This window comes from Xenopus tropicalis, chromosome 7 (assembly GCF_000004195.4).
Source record: "Xenopus tropicalis strain Nigerian chromosome 7, UCB_Xtro_10.0, whole genome shotgun sequence".
In the NCBI taxonomy this organism is placed as follows: domain Eukaryota; kingdom Metazoa; phylum Chordata; class Amphibia; order Anura; family Pipidae; genus Xenopus; species Xenopus tropicalis.
This window is the reverse complement of record NC_030683.2, coordinates 36,204,431-36,223,891: the sequence shown is the minus strand read 5'-3', so window position 1 is coordinate 36,223,891 and position 19,461 is coordinate 36,204,431. Positions and strand designations below refer to the sequence as shown.

At 40.9% G+C, this 19,461-nt stretch overlaps 1 protein-coding gene across 1 annotated transcript; it reads right to left on the bottom strand.

Annotated features, from left to right (window-relative positions):
* Positions 1-3,647: 3,647 nt before the first annotated feature.
* LOC100489506 (interferon-induced protein with tetratricopeptide repeats 5-like) lies at positions 3,648-16,482 on the bottom strand. The gene is made up of 2 exons (XM_031905901.1): positions 16,435-16,482; positions 3,648-5,391 (listed from the first exon to the last, which is right to left on the bottom strand). The coding sequence occupies exons 1-2, from the start codon at positions 16,437-16,439 to the stop codon at positions 3,927-3,929; spliced, it is 1,470 nt and encodes a 489-aa protein (XP_031761761.1). The 5' UTR covers positions 16,440-16,482; the 3' UTR covers positions 3,648-3,926.
* Positions 16,483-19,461: the final 2,979 nt, after the last annotated feature.

The window sequence follows — 19,461 nt, the reverse complement described above, 5'->3', positions numbered from 1 at the left end:
TGCAGGTCTGTATAGATTGAACAAAATAATTAACATCACAAATAATAACTGCTTTTCTAATTATCAGGCTAGCACACTGACATATTCAAAAAAAGAGAAGCGAACCATACTTTCATTACTTCACCTTCACCTCTTGTATCGGTTATTGATTGCTTTATATGTTACTCTGTATGTCCAATGTATGAAACCCACTTATTGTACAGCGCTGCGGAATATGTTGGCGCTTTATAAATAAATGTTAATAATAATAATTGTGCATAACACCCAGGGTTTGGGTTCCCAAACTTTGCACAGTCAGTCAGTGGCTGACTACGTATTCAGGGTTAGAAAAAGCCACCAACTGCCAATCCATTTCCACCGATTAAATTTCATTGGTTTATATTGAAACTGATGCCATTATTTAAGTATTAATTCCAGGGTTGTTAGTCACTGGGTATTTGCCGTTCAAAGTTACAAAAAGCAGGTAGAGCCACCAACAGCCAATCACAATTCACCTATTTATTTTCAATGGTAAAGTGTAAAATGCTGTCAGTCCCACAATTTTTATGCCTGAGTCCCCAAACTTTGCAGAGTTGGTCACTGGGGGACTGCAGTTCAAAAATAGGAAAAGTGAGTTGAATTTTATTGATTTAAATTTAAACTGCTGCCGTTCTTAACTATTAACTATTAATCCTAGGGTCCCTAAACTTAGAGTTAGTCACTGGGTAACTGCAGTTCCAGTTAGAAAAAGTGTGGAAATTTAAGTTGCTGCCATTCAGACACTATTAAAACCAGGGTCCCCAAACTTTGCACAGTGGTTTTTACTATATAACTGTGCTCCAAGGTTAGAAAAAGTGGGCGGGGTCAACAACAGATCAGATTTCATTCAGTGACTTTACGTTTTTCAAACCAACATGAAGTTTGTCCTCAAACTTCCCTTTCTAGTTATTCATTATTACTCATCACAGAAGAGAAAGGCTTTTCTCATTTAAAGGCCCAATATTTGCTTAAGGTCCCCATAACCATTAGCTATTTAACTGTAGTTTAAAAAATATCGGGACTGATCATAACAAATATTACTAAAGTATATTATCAAGTTGGAATTCCAAGAGTTTTTAGGAGAGTATATACACAGTCACACCAAATCTCACCTTAACAGATGTTCAGACTGGGTCTAAATCCAATGGATACTGGTACTGGATCTCCATATGGGGGTCAGCCCCATAATTTGGAAACCACTGATAAAAGGCTACTTAGTGTAGTGAAGTTAACAGTAGAGCCTTATAGTCTTGAAAAAGAGGTGGAGGTGTGAGTACTGTCTGCGGCCATCTGTAGTCCTGACCCCAAACCGTTCTAATAAATGGGTAAATGGCTTAATTTTCCAGGACTAGGACTAGCAGGCCTTCCACCAGAACCTTTATCTGGTATAACTTTTGCAAAACCCCATATTTTAAGGAACTGGAAGAGTTTTTCAACTATTTAACTTTAAATTGGAACAAATGTTTCTGAGGGATACTTCTTCAAAATGTTTCTTATTGGAGACTTTGTCTTGTGGTGTCGCACACAGAGGTAGTTTGTGAGGTTCTGCTCCTTTTTCCTCCAGCAAAGAGCACACAATGAGTTGATCTCTGGGTTGCCTTCCTTGAGGGCAGTATTACTAAATATTTATTGGGGCAGCTGTGGGTGTCCACCATAACTGAATGACATTATCTTTGCCCTGAGCCCACCAGTATCATAAAGTGATACTGGCATGAAAAAAATACTTTTCAAAATTTGAATGTTCATTAAAAGTTCCCTATAGGTCATGTTGGTCAATTTCTCTGATAGGGCTGCTTTTGTAAGTAATTGTTACTTGAAGTTCATAAACCTGACTGTTTTGGTTACCTGACTGTCCCTTCTCAGCCTGTCAGTTATAGCTTTTAATGCTAATGGACTCCTGCTGCACAAATATGGCCGCCCCCTCATAGAAGAACATGTGGATTGGATGTATAATGCAAACGCATTGGGCAAATAGTTTTTTGGCAAAATTCTAAAGCTCATGCAAAGACAGAATAATGATATATTTATAAAACTGTTTAGTTGCAGGTGTCCGTATCTCTTTAAAGCAACCCTGCTGGATTAATAACTGTCTGGAGCAAATCTGTCATACAATTTCAGCCTACCTTGTAGGATGGCCAAAAATATAGCAAATAATTGCTACAAATGTCACACATTGTACATTTAAGTCATTTTGGCATTTTACTGCCAATAGATTTGCCACATTTGTGCCATCTAGAAACCTATAGTTAGATTGTAAGCTCTACGGGGCAGGGACCTCCATCATCTTGTGTTTTTGACTCTTATTGCACTGTACTTATTTGTATTTATTGTTATACTTTGTATTTATCTATTATCTTATTAACCCCCTGTTTGTATTAATGTATTCTACTGTACAGCACTGCGTACATAAGTAGCGCTTTATAAATAAAGATATACATACATACATACAGCTGAAAGCTGAGTAACAGCCCTAGAAGCTCCCTCTGATAGCAGCTGCCATTTTAGCTTGGTCTTGGTAGCTTGCTGCTGCAGCTCTAGCCATTGGAAGCTCAGATCACACATTCCTATGGGGGGTTAGTTCATATGCATTCTTATGGGAGGGGGTAGCAGGAGAAAGTAGGGGCAGAGAGGAGAGAACTGAGCAGACTCTAGCCCCAAACCTGAATGAGCCCTAAAAGAGAGGAAGTCTGACGCAGAAGAACATGTTCCCAAAAAAGGAGACAAGAAATCCTGTGTTTCTTTTGAAAGAGGACTCAGTGCAGCGTTTCTGTGAGTGCTTATGGCTGTATTTCCATAGACCTTTCTGATAAAGCTTACTTAGCTTTCCTTCTCCTTTAAAGGACAATGAAAGGTTAATATAAATTAAAAGTAAGTCTAAAGGCATTCTTTTTAAGTACTTACTGCATATCTAAATTCCCAGATCCCTGCTTGCTTCTCTGAGATATGGTGCTGGCAGCCTACAGCAGTGTGAAGACTACAGTGACATCACTGAAATCTCTCTCCCCTTCCTGTAGGTGCCAGCGGCAGCCTTCCTATTCTCTGAGCATGTGTGTAACTTGATCCTGTCTCCTGTTCTGAGCTACACATGCCCACCAGCCAATCAGAAGCGCATCTGGCAGAGGGAATGAAACACATGTGCAGTATGAAGCAAGGAGGGAAAGGAAGGGAGAATACCTTTTTAGAGATGGCTGCCTGTTCTAGAAAATGTGAAGTAAGTGTGACTGAGTAAATATTTGATTAGGTGAGCCAAAAGTGTGGCGTTTTTACTAAACAATAGGAGGACTATTGGGCAGTATGCTTTTTAAATTTTGACTTGCATTCTCCTTTAAGCTTAAACAAATTGAGAGTTGTACTTTTTTTTTATTGATTTTTAGAAACATTTGATGCAATTTCATGATGTATTACATCTCAAATGATTGCAGTTAGTCAAACCAAATGGATAAATACAGCTTTAATTAAATGTGCAATATTCACTACAGCTGATAAACAACAATAAAAATACACAAATCTACTAATTGTTTCTTGTTATGAATATGAATAATTGAAAACAATTTTAATAAAATCAAAACACATGGAGAAAGAAAATATTCACATAACTTGCTAATGCCTTGCTAATAAACAGCCCTGTGATATTAAAATCGTATTCATTTTTTTTTTCTACTGTATAGAGCAAATTATATAAGTATTTCCTGTATTAAATTAAGAGTTTGTAGCCTGTTGCTATTATGTTTGTGTTTATAACATGGTTAGTCAAGTTCTTGACAGAAAAAAATAGTATTTATTTTCAACATTATTTTTCCTTCTATAGTTCCATGCAAAGGGCTGTGCCAGAGACATGTGCAAGCTCAGCAAGGCATTTTGCCATTGAAGGAAAAAAGACACCTATAAGCAGCTAATCTGTTGAGTTGTTACTCACTGAGTCTCATGCAACGCAATGCACTCAAATAATCCTCATTATCTGGATCGCGTTCCAGTGCTTTCTTATAGTAATCAGTTGCTTGTTTAATCTCTCCATCCTGCTGGTAAATGAACCCTAACAGTCCAAATCCAGTTGCGTCTGAAGGTGCAGTGCTTATTTTCTTTTCTGCCAACTTTTCCAAATCACTTTTGGAAAAGCGTCTTGCCTTTGTGTTATTCGGAATAAGCAAAGCTTCTTTGTAATGCCTTATGGCTTCTGATTCAGATCTCATTTGAAATTGCTTAAAAACTGCATAACTCAAGTGAATCTCTTGTTTCTCTTCACATGTTATATTTTCCAGATTTAGCGCTCTTTGAAACATATCTTCAGCTTTTTCAAACTGACTTGCTTTAGCATACATGTAACCTAAATTGATGTAGGCATCAACAAATATTTTTTTAAGTTCAATAGCTTTTTCAAAATGAAAGATAGCAGAAGCAATTGCATCACCTTTGTCCCGTGTATAGGCATTGGTAGGCTGGTTTAATGACTTTGCAGTCCTTGCAGATTTTATTAACATTTTTGTCTTCTCTTTGTAACAAATCCCAATCTGGTGGTGAAGAGAACATGAAGTGGGAGTTTGGTTTATGGCTTTTTTCAGAATGGTAATAGCATCATCAGTCTTTTTTACAATTCTGTAAAACTTGGCAGCATATCGAAGTAAATATGGGGAGTCTGGAGTTTGTCTGAGAGCCTCCTCCATAACCTTTTCTCCCTCCTCAGCTTGAAACAAATATGCATATTTCAAAGCTAGAAGAGCCTTAATCACAGTATCATCTTCATTTAATGTCACAGCACGTTTCAGCAACTCTAATGATGTACAGTCAGCTGTCCCATAATCTCTGTTATGTTGACTTTCTATTCGATACATCACTGTGGCATATCCTGAGTTGAGCTCAGGATTGTCAGGATCTAGCACTAGCCCTTTCTCAAAACACTCTTTAGCTCTTTCACAGTACTTCCCATATAATGTTAACAAAGCCCAGGCCTGTTCTCCATATCTCTCAGTAAGAAGAATATCATGTTCTGGAGAAGACTCAAATTTCTTGCAAATGGCTTCTACTTTTTTTAAATAAAACTGAGTTTTGCTAAACTGGTTGGAATGGTAGTACAGCCAGGCATAATTACTGTAGGTCACGGCTCTTTTGATATCCAGATGAGCAGTCTGTGTTCCTTGCAGGTGCTCTTCAGCTTTTTGAAGCTGTCTGATTGCTTCTTGAGTGTCTCCTTTCAAATAACTTGTATAGGCCAATAAATTATGAAGCCTATCTCTGTGTGTAGAAGGTAAAAATGTAATTTGATCATGAAGCCTGTCTTCTATATTGTCAATATCAGTTTCATCTTTGAAAAAAGCCCATGTGAAGTGGCACTCCAGTTTAAGCAGATGGTTCTTTATTGATTCCGCTGGCAGGTCACTGGAAAAAAATTGACTGTTAATTAAATATATGCATATTTTGTGTATTAAATAAGTAATTGTATTATTAGATACAGAAACTACAACACTGTTAGTGGAGCATTTAATAGCTGACTAAGTTAATATAAGGATCAGCCTCTATCATTCAGTTCTGTATCTGCCATTAATTCAATTGTGGGTAACAGAAACCTGCACTTCTGTTCTGAAAATGTATTCATTCTTGACAAGACTTCCCTGATCCATTTGAGACAACATTGTAATATTTTTTAAAGCTAGTCAATTAAGCATTCAGACTTATTTTAAAGATACAAAGGGTTAACTTCCCCCAACCAACAATCAGCCACCCAATTTGCTTCTTTCTCCCCCAAAGATCTACCAGGAGACCAAGGGAGGCATTGCTTTATCCTTAATCTTATGAAGCAAATGAGCAGAATACAGCTTGGATGTTGGTGGTGGTTGGGAGTTAACTGTTAACCCTATGTTTAAAAGGGGTAATAATTTTACTGATTTTATTAAATTGCTCAATCTACAGCACACATTAATGTTGACATATTTCCAATACAGTCCCCCTTTAATATGGTGTTATGTAATAAAAGACATGTGGAGGTCATTTATAAAGACTGACCCAATTTGCACCTGGGCAGTAACCCATGCTAACCAATAAGATGGGCTGAAAACACTAAGCACTGATTGGTTGCTATGGGTTACTGCCCAAGTTTGCCCAGCAAATTTGTCCAGTGTTTGCCCAGTAACCCATAGTAACCAATCAGCATTTACTGGTCACCTGTTTAAAAGCAACATTTTATTGGTTGCTATGGGTTATTGCTATTAGTATGTTACAACAACTATTCAGATCTCTGCTGTCATAAAGGCTACTTACTGACTGGTTTCTAGAGGTTACTAGAACCAAAGCAAATTAACTCCTTTTTCATACTTTTTGCACCATTTCTTTCAGAATCTATCAGGTTTAAAAGCATTTAATATGTTGATTTAATAAAGCAGGGCTGTCCAACTGGCGGCCCGCAGGCCAGCCCTCTGTGTGGCCCTCCACTTGTCTGGCTGCCGCGACTGCTTAGCATTGTGTAAGATTTAAATGGTATCAGTACTGAGATTAACTGGCCCCCTGCATTGCTCACACCTCAGATTCATGCTGTAATCCCCCTGTACTGTTCACACCTTTTAATCCCCCCTGCATTGTTCACTCAGACTGTAAACCCCCTCTTGTTCTCCTGTTCACACCTCAGACTGTCGGAGCGGTGCCAGCATTGCGTCATTTTATGTACTGCCTGTCCTATGCTGCCTGTGTGTGCCATACTCTGCCTTCCCTATGCTGCCTGTGTGTGCCATACTCTGCCTGACCTACCCTGCCTGTGTGTGCCATACTCTGCCTGCCCTGTGCTGCCAGTGTGTGCCATACTCTGCTTGCCCTATGCTGCCTGTGTGTGCCATACTCTGCCTGACCTACCCTGCCTGTGTGTGCCATACTCGGCCTGCCCTATGCTGCCTGTGTGCCATGCTCTGCCTGCCCTATGCTGCCTGTGTGCCATACTCTCCCTGCCTAATTGTGCCTGGGTGTGCCATACTCTGCCTGCCCTATGCTGCCAGTGTGTGCCATACTCTGCTTGCCCTATGCTGCCTGTGTGCCATACTCTACCTGCCCTATGCTGCCTGTGTGTGAACACTCTGCCTGCCCTATGCTGCCTGTGTGTGCCATACTCTCCCTGCCCAATTGTGCCATACTCTGCCTCCCCTATGCTGCCAGTGTGTGCCATACTCTGCCTGCCCTATGCTACCTGTGTGTCATAGTCTACCTGCCCTATGCTGCCTGTGTGTGCCATACTCCACCTGCCCTACCCTTCCTGTGTGCCATACTCTGCCTGCCCTATGCTGCAAGTGTGTGCCATACTCCACCTGCCCTACCCTGCCTGTGTGCCATACTCTGTCTGCACTATGCTGCTTGTGTGTGCCATACTCTGCCTGCCCTATGCTGCCTGTGTGTGCCACACTCCACCTGCCCTATGCTGCCAGTGTGTGCCATACGCTGCCTGCCCTATGCTACCTGTGTGTCATAGTCTACCTGCCCTATGCTGCTTGTGTGTGCCATACTTTGCCTGCCCTATGCTGTCTGTGTGTGCCACACTCCGCCTGCCCTATGCTGCCTGTGTGTGCCATACTCCACCTGCCCTACCCTTCCTGTGTGCCATACTCTGCCTGCCCTATGCTGCAAGTGTGTGCCATACTCCACCTGCCCTACCCTGCCTGTGTGCCATACTCTGTCTGCACTATGCTGCTTGTGTGTGCCATACTCTGCTTGCCCTATGCTGCCTGTGTGTGCCACACTCCGCCTGCCCTATGCTGCCTGTGTGTGCCATACTCCGCCCTACCCTGCCTGTGTGCCATACTCTGCCTGCACTATACTGCCTGTGATGAAACTGGCAGGGGTTTGTTCTGGGAGTTTGTTAGCATTTGGAAATAGTCATTATATGGTCCCTAAGATGTGTAATTATGTGCTGGGGTTGCTGTTCTATCCACAGGGGAAGAGGAGGCTTATGGATTTTTAAGGTGTGTCTTAATATGACATATTATAATTCTTTCATATATGAATAAAGGGTAATATCCCTACAGTGAGCACCAACCATTTGGGTTTTTGCTGCACTGTCACCATTAGTGTGGGTAAAGACTTAGAAGCTCTTGTGATAACATGGGTGTGGTTTGAAGTGGGTGTGGTTTAAAAAAAGGGGAGTGGTCACACATATTAAATTCCTTAGTTGATAAGCTAAGTATATTTACCTCATGGTAAGAGGCAGGGCCGCCATCAGGGGGGCACAGGGGGTAGAGTCGTCCTGGGCCCGGACGATTTTAACTTTAAAAGGGGGCCCGGCTGTCCTAAAGTTTTCTTAGTAGCCCGGGCCCCCTTTAATGAATTCCGGGCCCTGTCATTGGTGGTCAGCAGGTGATCCTATTGGTTGCGCCCCGTGCGTACATGCACGCACGTCAGTACGCACGGGGCGCAACCTTATAAAAGGGCCTGTCTTCCTTCGGCACTCAGAAGTGCCAAGGTGTTGTGCAGGAAGGACGTCGCCAGAGTAGTCCGAAGCCGCCGCTGAAGATGCCGAAGACACCGGTGGAGCCGAAGGAGCCGAACAAGACGCGGGGGACCCTGCTGGCTACCAGTGTACTGGGGGGTGGGGCACAGCTGGCTACCAATGTACTAGGGGGGGCACTGCTGGCTACCAATGTACTAGGGGGGGCACTGCTGGCTACCAATGTACTAGGGGGGGCACTGCTGGCTACCAATGTACTAGGGGGGCACTGCTGGCTACCAATGTACTAGGGGGGGCACTGCTGGCTACCAATGTACTAGGGGGGGCACAGCTGGCTACCAATGTACTAGGGGGGCACAGCTGGCTACCAATGTACTAGGGGGGGCACAGCTGGCTACCAATGTACTAGGGGGGGCACTGCTGGCTACCAATGTACTAGGGGGGGCACTGCTGGCTACCAATGTACTAGGGGGGCACAGCTGGCTACCAATGTACTAGGGGGGGCACTGCTGGCTACCAATGTACTAGGGGGGGCACTGCTGGCTACCAGTGTACTAGGGGGGGCACAGCTGGCTACCAATGTACTAGGGGGGCACTGCTGGCTACCAGTATACTAGGGGGGGCACTGCAGGCTACCAGTGTACTAGGGGGGCACAGCTGGCTACCAATGTACTAGGGGGGCACAGCTGGCTACCAATGTACTAGGGGGGCACAGCTGGCTACCAGTGTACTAGGGGGGCACAGCTGGCTACCAATGTACTAGGGGGGCACTGCTGGCTACCAATGTACTAGGGGGGGCACTGCTGGCTACCAATGTACTAGGGGGGGCACAGCTGGCTACCAATGTACTAGGGGGGGCACTGCTGGCTACCAATGTACTAGGGGGGGCACAGCTGGCTACCAATGTACTAGGGGGGGCACTGCTGGCTACCAATGTACTAGGGGGGCACTGCTGGCTACCAATGTACTAGGGGGGGCACAGCTGGCTACCAATGTACTAGGGGGGCACTGCTGGCTACCAATGTACTAGGGGGGGCACTGCTGGCTACCAATGTACTAGGGGGGCACAGCTGGCTAGCAATGTCTCATGTCTGTGAGTCCATTTTACTGGTGGGAGAGGGGCCCTGAAAATTTTGTTGTGAGGGGCCCCGTGATTTCTGATGGCGGCCCTGGTAAGAGGTAAGAATGTTTCTGAGAGATCTCCTAATCTCTGGTCCTTTGGCTGCAGCTGCAGCATTATAAGCATGCACTGCCATCATGTGATCTCTCAGTGTCTTAGTAAACAGGGGAAAACGAAACTAGACAATAAAATGTCTTCCAATCGAAACTAAATTTTGGTTTTATTTGGAAAATGCTCAAGGACACTATTAAGAGAAAGCTCATAATTTCTAACTTGCAAAGCAGAATTGAAATGATGCAATGACCATATATGACCATTTTATTATTGGAATCCCCTTTAAATAAAACAGGGGTAATTTGTCCATATATTAAGTGACTGCAGAGGTTCTGAGGATTTATTCAGCTTACTATTTTTTCTTGTGGGACAAGACATAGACTGGCAACATTTCTCAACAATGGTCCCTTGTTCCACAATTGGCAGCCTTGCCTGCTCCCTTGCACAGCACCCCTTCTTACCCAATACATAGGATTAAAGAATGCCATGCACAGACGCCAATCAAAGCATCTGGCCAATGACAAGTTTGCATTTGCTTGTGAAAATGCACATATAAATTCTGTAAGGAGAAAATCAACAGACCCCACAAATTAGAAAACATTCACAAACTGGCACAAAGTGGGAAAATATTTACAAAACTTAGCTAATCATCTAGAATGACCCCATAGTCCCAGGTTTTCTCCATATACAATAATATTAATAACAATGTTTGTTTTAGAGATTTCTAAATATAAGCTGGTTATACCCTACTGGCTAGCCTCAGAATCGCTGGTAGAGTTCTTTTCATTAATATGTCAGTAGTTCATCCTCTCCATAGATTTGTTTTGGCGCTACTGAAATCTATGTGTCTTAAAAGTTTTCAAATACACAATTTAATTCATACCATTCTCCAAAATTTGTGTATGATATTGCATATATGTGTAACCCCTATTTGGCTATAAAATTGTCAAAACCAGGCTAGTATAAGGTACAGAGCATGGGGTACATGTGACTCTCTTAGACAGGATGGGCCTTCGCTATGTGGAAGTGACCAGTGGAGCTAAGGGTGTAGTGTAACTACAACTCACTGTAGCTGTGTGCAGTAAAGATGGACACCAGAAGATTCTTGCAGTTTAACTATAGACAGATTTATTGTCAGAGACAAGTAAAGATGCAGGGATATTGCAGATACTCACATTACAGATGGTATAGGATAGTAATACTAGACAACAAGAGAGAGAATGCACACTGGTTTATCCCACCTCCTTTAGAGTCTGGGCAGGGTAAATGCACCTGGTCAGCTTGGCACCCCTTTGGAAGCAGTCAGGTTGAATACAGCCGACTGTGGATCAGGGTTAAGGTACTGCCTGTCTCCTATGTTTTAACCATGGCCCTATGCTAAGGCAACATTGCCTGTATGGAAGCATACTTCCCAGCTACTTTCCTTGGTGGAGCCGAAACTGCTCTTGCTTCCTTCCCTCTCCATCTCACTTTCCTAGAAAGTGCTCTTACAAGAGTAACAATCTAACTGGTCCTCGTTCACGGTCCCTGTCCCCGACTTCACCAGAGTAGGTATTAATCTCTGGGGCAATAAGGCTTTTCTGGGGCCTATTCTGATCCCAGGCTTAGTGACCTGTTCCTGAGACACAGAGGCAGCCAAAGAGGAAGCCACACCTCCTGGGTAAACACTATGGGCCTGATTCACTAAAGTGCGATAAAAATTATCGCACGCTTTTTTGCGTTAAATTTGTCGCGATAATTAGCGGGCAATTCACCATTGTATTATCGCGTGCGATAAGTCGCCATATCGCATGCGTTATTTGCCGCACGACCGCATGCGCTAGTTTTAACGCATGCGATAATTTCCGTGCTGAAAAGAATACGATCGCATGATTCACTATCACTTAGGCACGCTAAATATCGCATTCGGCTATGCGAAAATTAACTCCTACTACAGGCAGGTGAAAAATTATAGAAAAGTACAGTAAATGAGTTTTTGGCAATAAAATATGGACTTACAGTGTTATTTATTCAAGTCTGTGTCTTTTTACTCAATTTTACTAAAGTCTTGGCATGTATGGAATTTCGCTACTAATATACAATCCTATAGCGGTAAAAATTTAGTCGTCAAAATATACAGTACAACAGCGGTGAATATTTTGTCGCGATATTATACAGTACAATAGCGGTGAATATTTAGCCGCGATATTATACAGTACAATAGCGGTTAATATTTAGTCGCGATATTATACAGTACTATAGCGGTGAATCTTTAGTCGCCAAAATATACTGTACTATAGAGGTAAATCTTTAGTCGCACAAAATACATTACTAGGTATAATAATTATAGAAAAGTACAGTTAATGAGCTTTTGCCAATAAAATATGGACTTTGCAGTGTTATTTATTCAAGTATGTGTTTCCCCTAGAGTGACGCAGCCGCCAGTTTGCAGGGAAATGGTCATTTTTAATACAGTAATTTTACGAAACATGGCGTGCGTTCATTTGCGCGACTATTTATATGTGGCTACAAGTGATGAAATGTTTCGCCAGGCATGGATTTGCAGTGAATTTTTGGATGTGCGGCGATTTTTTTCCGCTGCAATTTTTTTCATGCGTTTCGCAAAACAATCCTCCAATGGCAAAACGCATAAAAAAATTCGCCACGCGAAAATTCCCCGCACATCCAAAAATTGACACAGGCTTCAAAAAATAATAGTCGCGGGCAAAATTTTTTTGCCCGCACAACATTTTTGCCGTTTTGGGGATCTTTCCAAAGATTTGCTAAAATCTTGCTAAATTTGCTAAATCTTTAGTTGCACAAAATACATTACTAGGTATATTTTGGCGATTTCTTTGTTGCGACTTTGTCATCTGGCGACTTTTTGAAGCCTGTGTCAATTTTTGGATGTGCGGGGAATTTTTTTATGCGGTTTGCCATTGGCGGATGGTTTTGCGAAAAAATTCGCCACATGTCAAAAAATTCACTGCGAATCCATGCCTGGCGAAACATTTCATCACTTGTAGCCGCATATAAATAGTCGCGCAAATGAACGCACGCCATGTTTCGTAAAATTACTGTATGTTAGCCATACATGCCAATATATATTTTTATTGGTTTTTGGGGTTTTTTTTTGCAAATAAACATTTATACAGCACCTCTCTAGCACTCTGTGCTCTCCCAGGGCAAAATGTCGCCAGTTTTATGCTGCCGGTCGTCGCTTGCGTAACGTGGCGACAATTAGCGCATGCAATAAATAGCATGCATGTGGAAAATACCGCTCATGCTATTTATCGCGACAAACCTATCGCATGAAATACCGCGCGTAAAATTGCGCAAGTATGCTTATAGTGAATCGTTCGAAAAGTCGCGAAAATTAAGACGCAATAAAATTTTTAACGCACGCTATAAATAGCGCACGTTTTATCGCACTTTAGTGAATCGGGCCCTATATGAGTTTCCAAAAGGTGTGGTCAACCCAAATAACCAAAAGGCACATAATATAAGGGTGAACTAGATAGATGGGTCTTTGCCCAGTAAGAGCAGAAATAAGGAAGTAGTAGGGTTTAATGCTATAGGGGCAGATTAACCCTATGGGTCCCTACATATGTAAAAAATTACAGGCCTTGTAAAAAGACCTTAAGAAACCAACTACCATGGTTACAATCCCATTTTTCAATTTTTATATCTCTATGCTATAATACTATGCCTGTGTTTTATCATAAAGCCAGGGCCGTATTTATATATAGGCAGCTTTTAGGGGCAGCCTCTAGGTGCTTATATAATTGATTATTTATTTTTTTTAAAGGAAAATAAAAAAAAACTCCCCAGCCTCTGCCAGACACTACCTACATAAATCCACCGGTGAAGCTGGGGGGGTAAGGGGTCCGCAGGCAAGTTTCAACGGACCTGATGTCATTGGTCATGGCACTCAAAGTAACTTCCGCAGTCTTACGGCGCAGTTGGGTCCAAAGCCTATGGTAGCACTAGACCTAAATACAGTGCTGCATAATGCCCCTAAATAGTAAGTTAACCACAGAAAACCATACATTTTATTTGGAAAGTACATTTTCTGGCAGATTTAAAGTGAGCCTCTGTTTCCATTATCTTTTCCACAGCCTTTAACACCTTCCTCCCAGATATCATCCTTCCCTCTTGTCTGTTTTTATCATCTGCACACAGTCTCCTTACCAGCTGCAATACCATTATACCATCAGTAACAATACTCCCTTGGGACTTAATGATTGCCTGAGCATACTGTATCTTGTTTTCTTGACACTCCATATTCCCCTCTTTCCAGTTGGGATAATCAGATTATTTTACACAGAGGAGCTAAACATGTTGCTCAGAACCTGAACAGACTCATCTGTCGCTCTTAGGCTTTCTCAGTACCAGTAGGGCAGTCCCAAAAGACAGCACTATATTTTTCTGTGTGAAGGTGTTGTCTCTGCAGGGAAAGTGACCATTTATATAACATTTTTGAGGGCATCTAACTCTTGGTAGCTTTTAGCATTTAAAGTTATTTAAAAACAGACATCTAATTGGTTCCTTATGTGTGCCTCTTATTATAGTATCCTGTTAATCTTCTATAGATAATTTATTATATATTAGAAATATAATAACAACAACAAATATAAATAAAATATTGGAATAAATGGAATAATATTTTACTGATTATATACAATATTAAGGAAAATTGTTTAAAATTGCCTAATCTACAGCATATATTAAAGAGAATATATACCATACATTCAACAAAGCAGGGCAAGCATGTGAATAGAAAGATTCATTCATGTTCAGCAACTCCCCAAAGATACTCCCTTCATCCCCTCGTGCCTGCCTACACCTGAACACACCACCATCTGCCTGCCCTGATCGACTCCCACATCTCCTATATTGCTGTCTGCCCTGCACTCCTGGGCAACACTTAGGGGTTGATTTATCAATGGACATTTGATTTTTTTTCTCGATTCAAGTATGTTTTTTGCTTCATAAACTCGAATTTGAGTTATGCTTTGAAAACGTGAATGTCTGGTATTTATTAAGTGCAGAAAGTGTAGAAGTCAATAGCAGCTGTCATAGGCAAAGTCGAGATTTTCGAGCTCGTAATAAATAGGCGACCATTCGATATGCAAGTTTATTTGATTTAGGAAACCGAACTGGAATTCACAAACTCGATAACTGATAAATAAGCCCATTACTGTTAGAATGTCATTGTTAAAAAAAATTGCCTTTTTTTAAATAAAAAAGTTTAAGCACATATATATTAATCCTTTAGTTGAAGGCTTTTATTCTTTTATCTGTGCAATTTAAGGTGATAGCATGTGGCAGTTAAATTCACTAAGGGGCATATTTATTATGCTGTGTAAAAAACGGCGAGAAAATTTGCCACCCATCGCCAGGCTTTGCCACGTAAAAACAACATAGTTTTTTTATGCCTTTTTTCTTCCACCATAACTTCCGGAAAATAACAGCGTAATATCCGGCATTCAGATGGCAATCTTTTCCATTTATTTTACACAGCTTTTTACATCGTTTTTTTTGGTGAATTAGTTTTATACAGCATAATAAATACGCCCCTTAATGTATAGTTTCACGTATTATAACTGTCATCGGCATTTTCTGCACAATGATATTATCTAAATAGAAGTCATCATATTTTTGTGTTTTTTATATAACTCCCTGTATCAAACACTGCTGCACCTTAGTATGTATTGTTATATAGTTCATGTATGATATATATATATATAATGATATACTGTTTCTGCACTTTAGAATTAGATGCAGGGAGTTCCGGATAAACCAGGACCGCAGCTATCATTCTGGAATTGGATAGTAATACGTACTGTTGCAGAAACAGAAAAGTTGTGTAAAAAAAAAAGTGATGTCATGTCAAATAAATTACGGTCTCGTCAAATCGTGGTTGCATCAAACAAGTCGCTGCCACATAAAAAAAACGGACAGTGAGAAGCAGAAGCGCCCCAGTTACCAGGGGCGGCAAAAAGCCGCTCCTGGTAACTTTAAGAGCCGAATTTCCGGTTTTTAAACCGGAAATTCGGCTCTTCTAGTGCAGAGAGCGCAATTGCGCTCTCTGCTCTAGCAATCTCACCGCACCCGGACCCGCTCCTGTGCTCAGAAGGTAAGCGCTAGGGGGGGCGGGGGGGGGGGGGCGGCGATATGTCCAGAATCGCCCCTGACAGTGAGGAACATAAGTATTTGAACTCCTACTTAGAAATCACGGTTGGTGCGTTCCCACTGTGAGAGGCAGCATTTAAAAAAAAAATCAGGAAATCACATTGTATGATTTTTAAAGAATGTATTTGTATTGCACTGTATTTTTTAGAATTTTTTTTTCATTGTGCATATTGGGCTATTTTTGGGCTACTTTCAAAGTGGCTTTTGGCTAGTTTTGGGCTGGTTTTAGAACTGGCTTTGACTGGTTTGGAAAAATAAATCTGGCAACCCTGCGTCCCCCCTCATTTCAGCCTATACTGAAGGAAAAGGATCTCTCAGCAGCTCTGATATAATTACATTTTTAGGAAGTAAAATGCTTTCAAAACATTTTTTTAGCTTCAATACATATCGTAAGGATGAATAGTACAGAAAGTATTAAACTTTAAAGGAAGTAAATCCAGTCAGCAGGCACCATTTACTATATACCTATATACCTACTGTATATAGCTATATACCTATATCTCTGCATCCCACTACTTATGTCCCTAATCCCATCACTATTCTTTATTCCTAGCTTCCAGCATACCATACACAGTTACAAGGTTTTACCAATAAGCTACATACATAATATAAATAATACATTCCTAAAGTGTTATAAGCAAAATATATTTACCTCATGGTGTTGGTTAGATTGTTTGTACCACAGTTGTGAATCTCAAATCCTGGCACTATGGCACCATGGCTGCAGCACATCTCTTATAAGGATGCACTGCCATCACGTGATCAGTTTTGGTAATCAGGGAAACAAAAGTACATAATATATCCCTATAGAAACTAACTTTTGGTTTGATTTGGAACATGTCCACAGGTATGACAGAGAGAAACAGAGAATGGGATAGTTTTGTTTACAACTAAACATTTCTTTGTAAAGCAGAGGTGAACTGAGGCTGTGACCGTATAATTCAAACAAAATATAAATCTTCTGCACACATCCATATTATGCAATTTGTGCAAAAAATGGCAACCCCTTTAAACAAAATAATGGATCTGAATAATGGTCCCTAAGTCATAAAGTTGGCAGCCTTGCCCACTGTCTGTTCTTTTGCAATGCACCCTTACCTACACAATTCAAAGCATAAAGGGGTGCCATGCACAGAAGCAAATTAAAGCAACTTGTAAATGACAGATTTGGATATGGTATGGGATCCCTTACCTGGAAACCTGTTATTCGGAAAGCTCTAAATTACAGGAAGGCCATCGCCCTCAGAGTCAATTTAAAACAAATAATTCTAATTCTTAAGAATTGCTTCCTTTTTCTCTGTAGTAGTAATAATGAAATAGTGCCTTGTACTGCTGCACTGACCCATATAGGTGGCAAAATAGTCCCTTGGGGTTTATTTAATGCTGAAATGATTTTGCGCAGGCTTTAAGGTATGCATATATCCAAATTTTGGAAAGATTCCCTATTTGAAAATATTTCCCCTTAACTTTAACTAAAATTGCTGAGCTGCTGCCACTGTATCTCAGTGAACCTCTGCTTGCTGCCCCAGCATTTCTAAAATGTGCCACTCTTTGATTCAGCAGGGCATTGCACCCAAATAGGGTCAAATTATATGGCAGCCATTGGTCATATATGGCAAAGAACTGTAATGTAATGACTAGTGTGAGTGGTAGGAGTAGATGGGAATTTTAATAACAAAGAGTAGGGTCACTAATGTAGTATTCTTACTGATAAATAGCAGAAAATATTTTAGAAAAGTTAATTAGGAAAAAGCACCCTGTCTTCACGTTTCCTCCATATAAAATTTTAAGCTGACATAAAAACTTTCCTCTGACAGATTTCTAAATAATAATCCAATATACACTTTTTAATGTGAAAATGATTTTTTTTTTTCTTTTCATTAGTTCTTTAGTTGTACATCATTTCCCTAGATTTATTTTGACCCTACTGAAATCTGTCCCCCATATGTAAGAACAGACACTAAGGGGCTGATTTACTAACCCACGAATCCGACCCGAATTGGAAAAGTTCCGACTTGAAAACGAATATTTTGCGACTTTTTCGTATGTTTTGCGATTTTTTCGGATTCTGTACGAATTTTTCGGATCCAATACGATTTTTGCGTAAAAACGCGAGTTTTTCGTATCCATTACGAAAGTTGCGTAAAAAGTTGCGCATTTTGCGTAGCGTTAAAACTTACGCGAAAAGTTGCGCATTTTTCGTAGCGTTAAAACTTAACGCTACGAAAAATGCGCAACTTTTCGCGTAAGTTTTAACGCTACGCAAAATGCGCAACTTTTTACGCAACTTTCGTAATGGATAGGAAAACTCGCGTTTTTACGCAAAAATCGTATTGGATCCGAAAAATTCGTAAAGAATCCGAAAAAATCGCAAAACATACGAAAAAATCGCAAAGTACCGATCATTACGAAAAAAACGCAATCGGACTCCATTCGACCCGTTCGTGGGTAAGTAAATCAGCCCCTAAGGGGCCCATTTACTTACTCACGAACGGGCCGAATGCGTCCGATTGCGTTTTTTTCGTAATGATCGGTATTTTGTGATTTTTTCGGAAAATTATCGCAACTTTTCGTTACCAATACGATTTTTGCGGAAAAACGCGAGTTTTTCGTAGCCATTCCGAAAGTTGCGATTTTTTCGTAGCGTTAAAACTTGCGCAAAAAGTTGCGATTTTTTCGTAGTGCTAAAACTTGCGCAAAACATCGCGCCTTTTAAGTTTTAACGCTACGAAAAAAGCGCAACTTTTCGCGCAAGTTTTAACGCTACGAAAAAATCGCAACTTTCGGAATGGCTACGAAAAACTTGCGTTTTTTCGCGCAAATCGTATTGATAACGAAAAAGTCGCGATAATTTCCGAAAAGTTGTAAAGGCGCCGAAAAAATCGCAAAAAATACGAAAAAGTCGCAAAATGTTCGTTTTCCAATCAGAATTTTTCAAATTCGGATTCGAATTCATGGGTTAGTAAATCAGCCCCTAAGTTTTCAAAGGAGCAGTGACCCATAGCAACCAATAATATGTTTGCTTTTAAACCGGTGACCAGTAAATGATACCTGCTGATTGGTTGCTGCACCAGGGCAAATTAAGTCACAAAAAAAAGTTGGGACTTTTCTGAGATTTACTATGCATTGAAACAGCTAATAATCCGAATCCCATTATTCACCAGCTATTAGCAAAATTACTTTAAGGAAGGGTTAAAATTCCCTTAATCACGCAACATAAAGTTATGTGACTTTAAGGGTTCAGATTCAGTTTGGCTGGGTACTTGAATTCATCCTGCTGAAGAAGGATTTCGCTGATTCTGGAGTTTGGTGAATACCTATCTGTATCCATTTACTGCATAGAACAGCCAGGAATAAAGCTAAGTTTCTACCCTGCAGCATGGCAGCCATGTCTGAATTTCTCTATGCTGTAATTCTGCTATATCCCACACTAGGTTATCACCTATCTGTAACAGTGTCTTGGCCCAAAACTAGGCTTCTAGCTACTATGAAGTAAAGCATGGTTACACTATGACCCCCTCTCTTAGTGGGACCCTTACAGTGGTGTGTTGAGGAAAGGAGGTATATTGTTTAACTACACCCCTCACAGAGCAAAATCAAGAAATTAGGACACCAGAGATTCTTAACCATGAGCACAGGTTTGACACACAGGGATAATACTAATGTAGTACATGAAGTC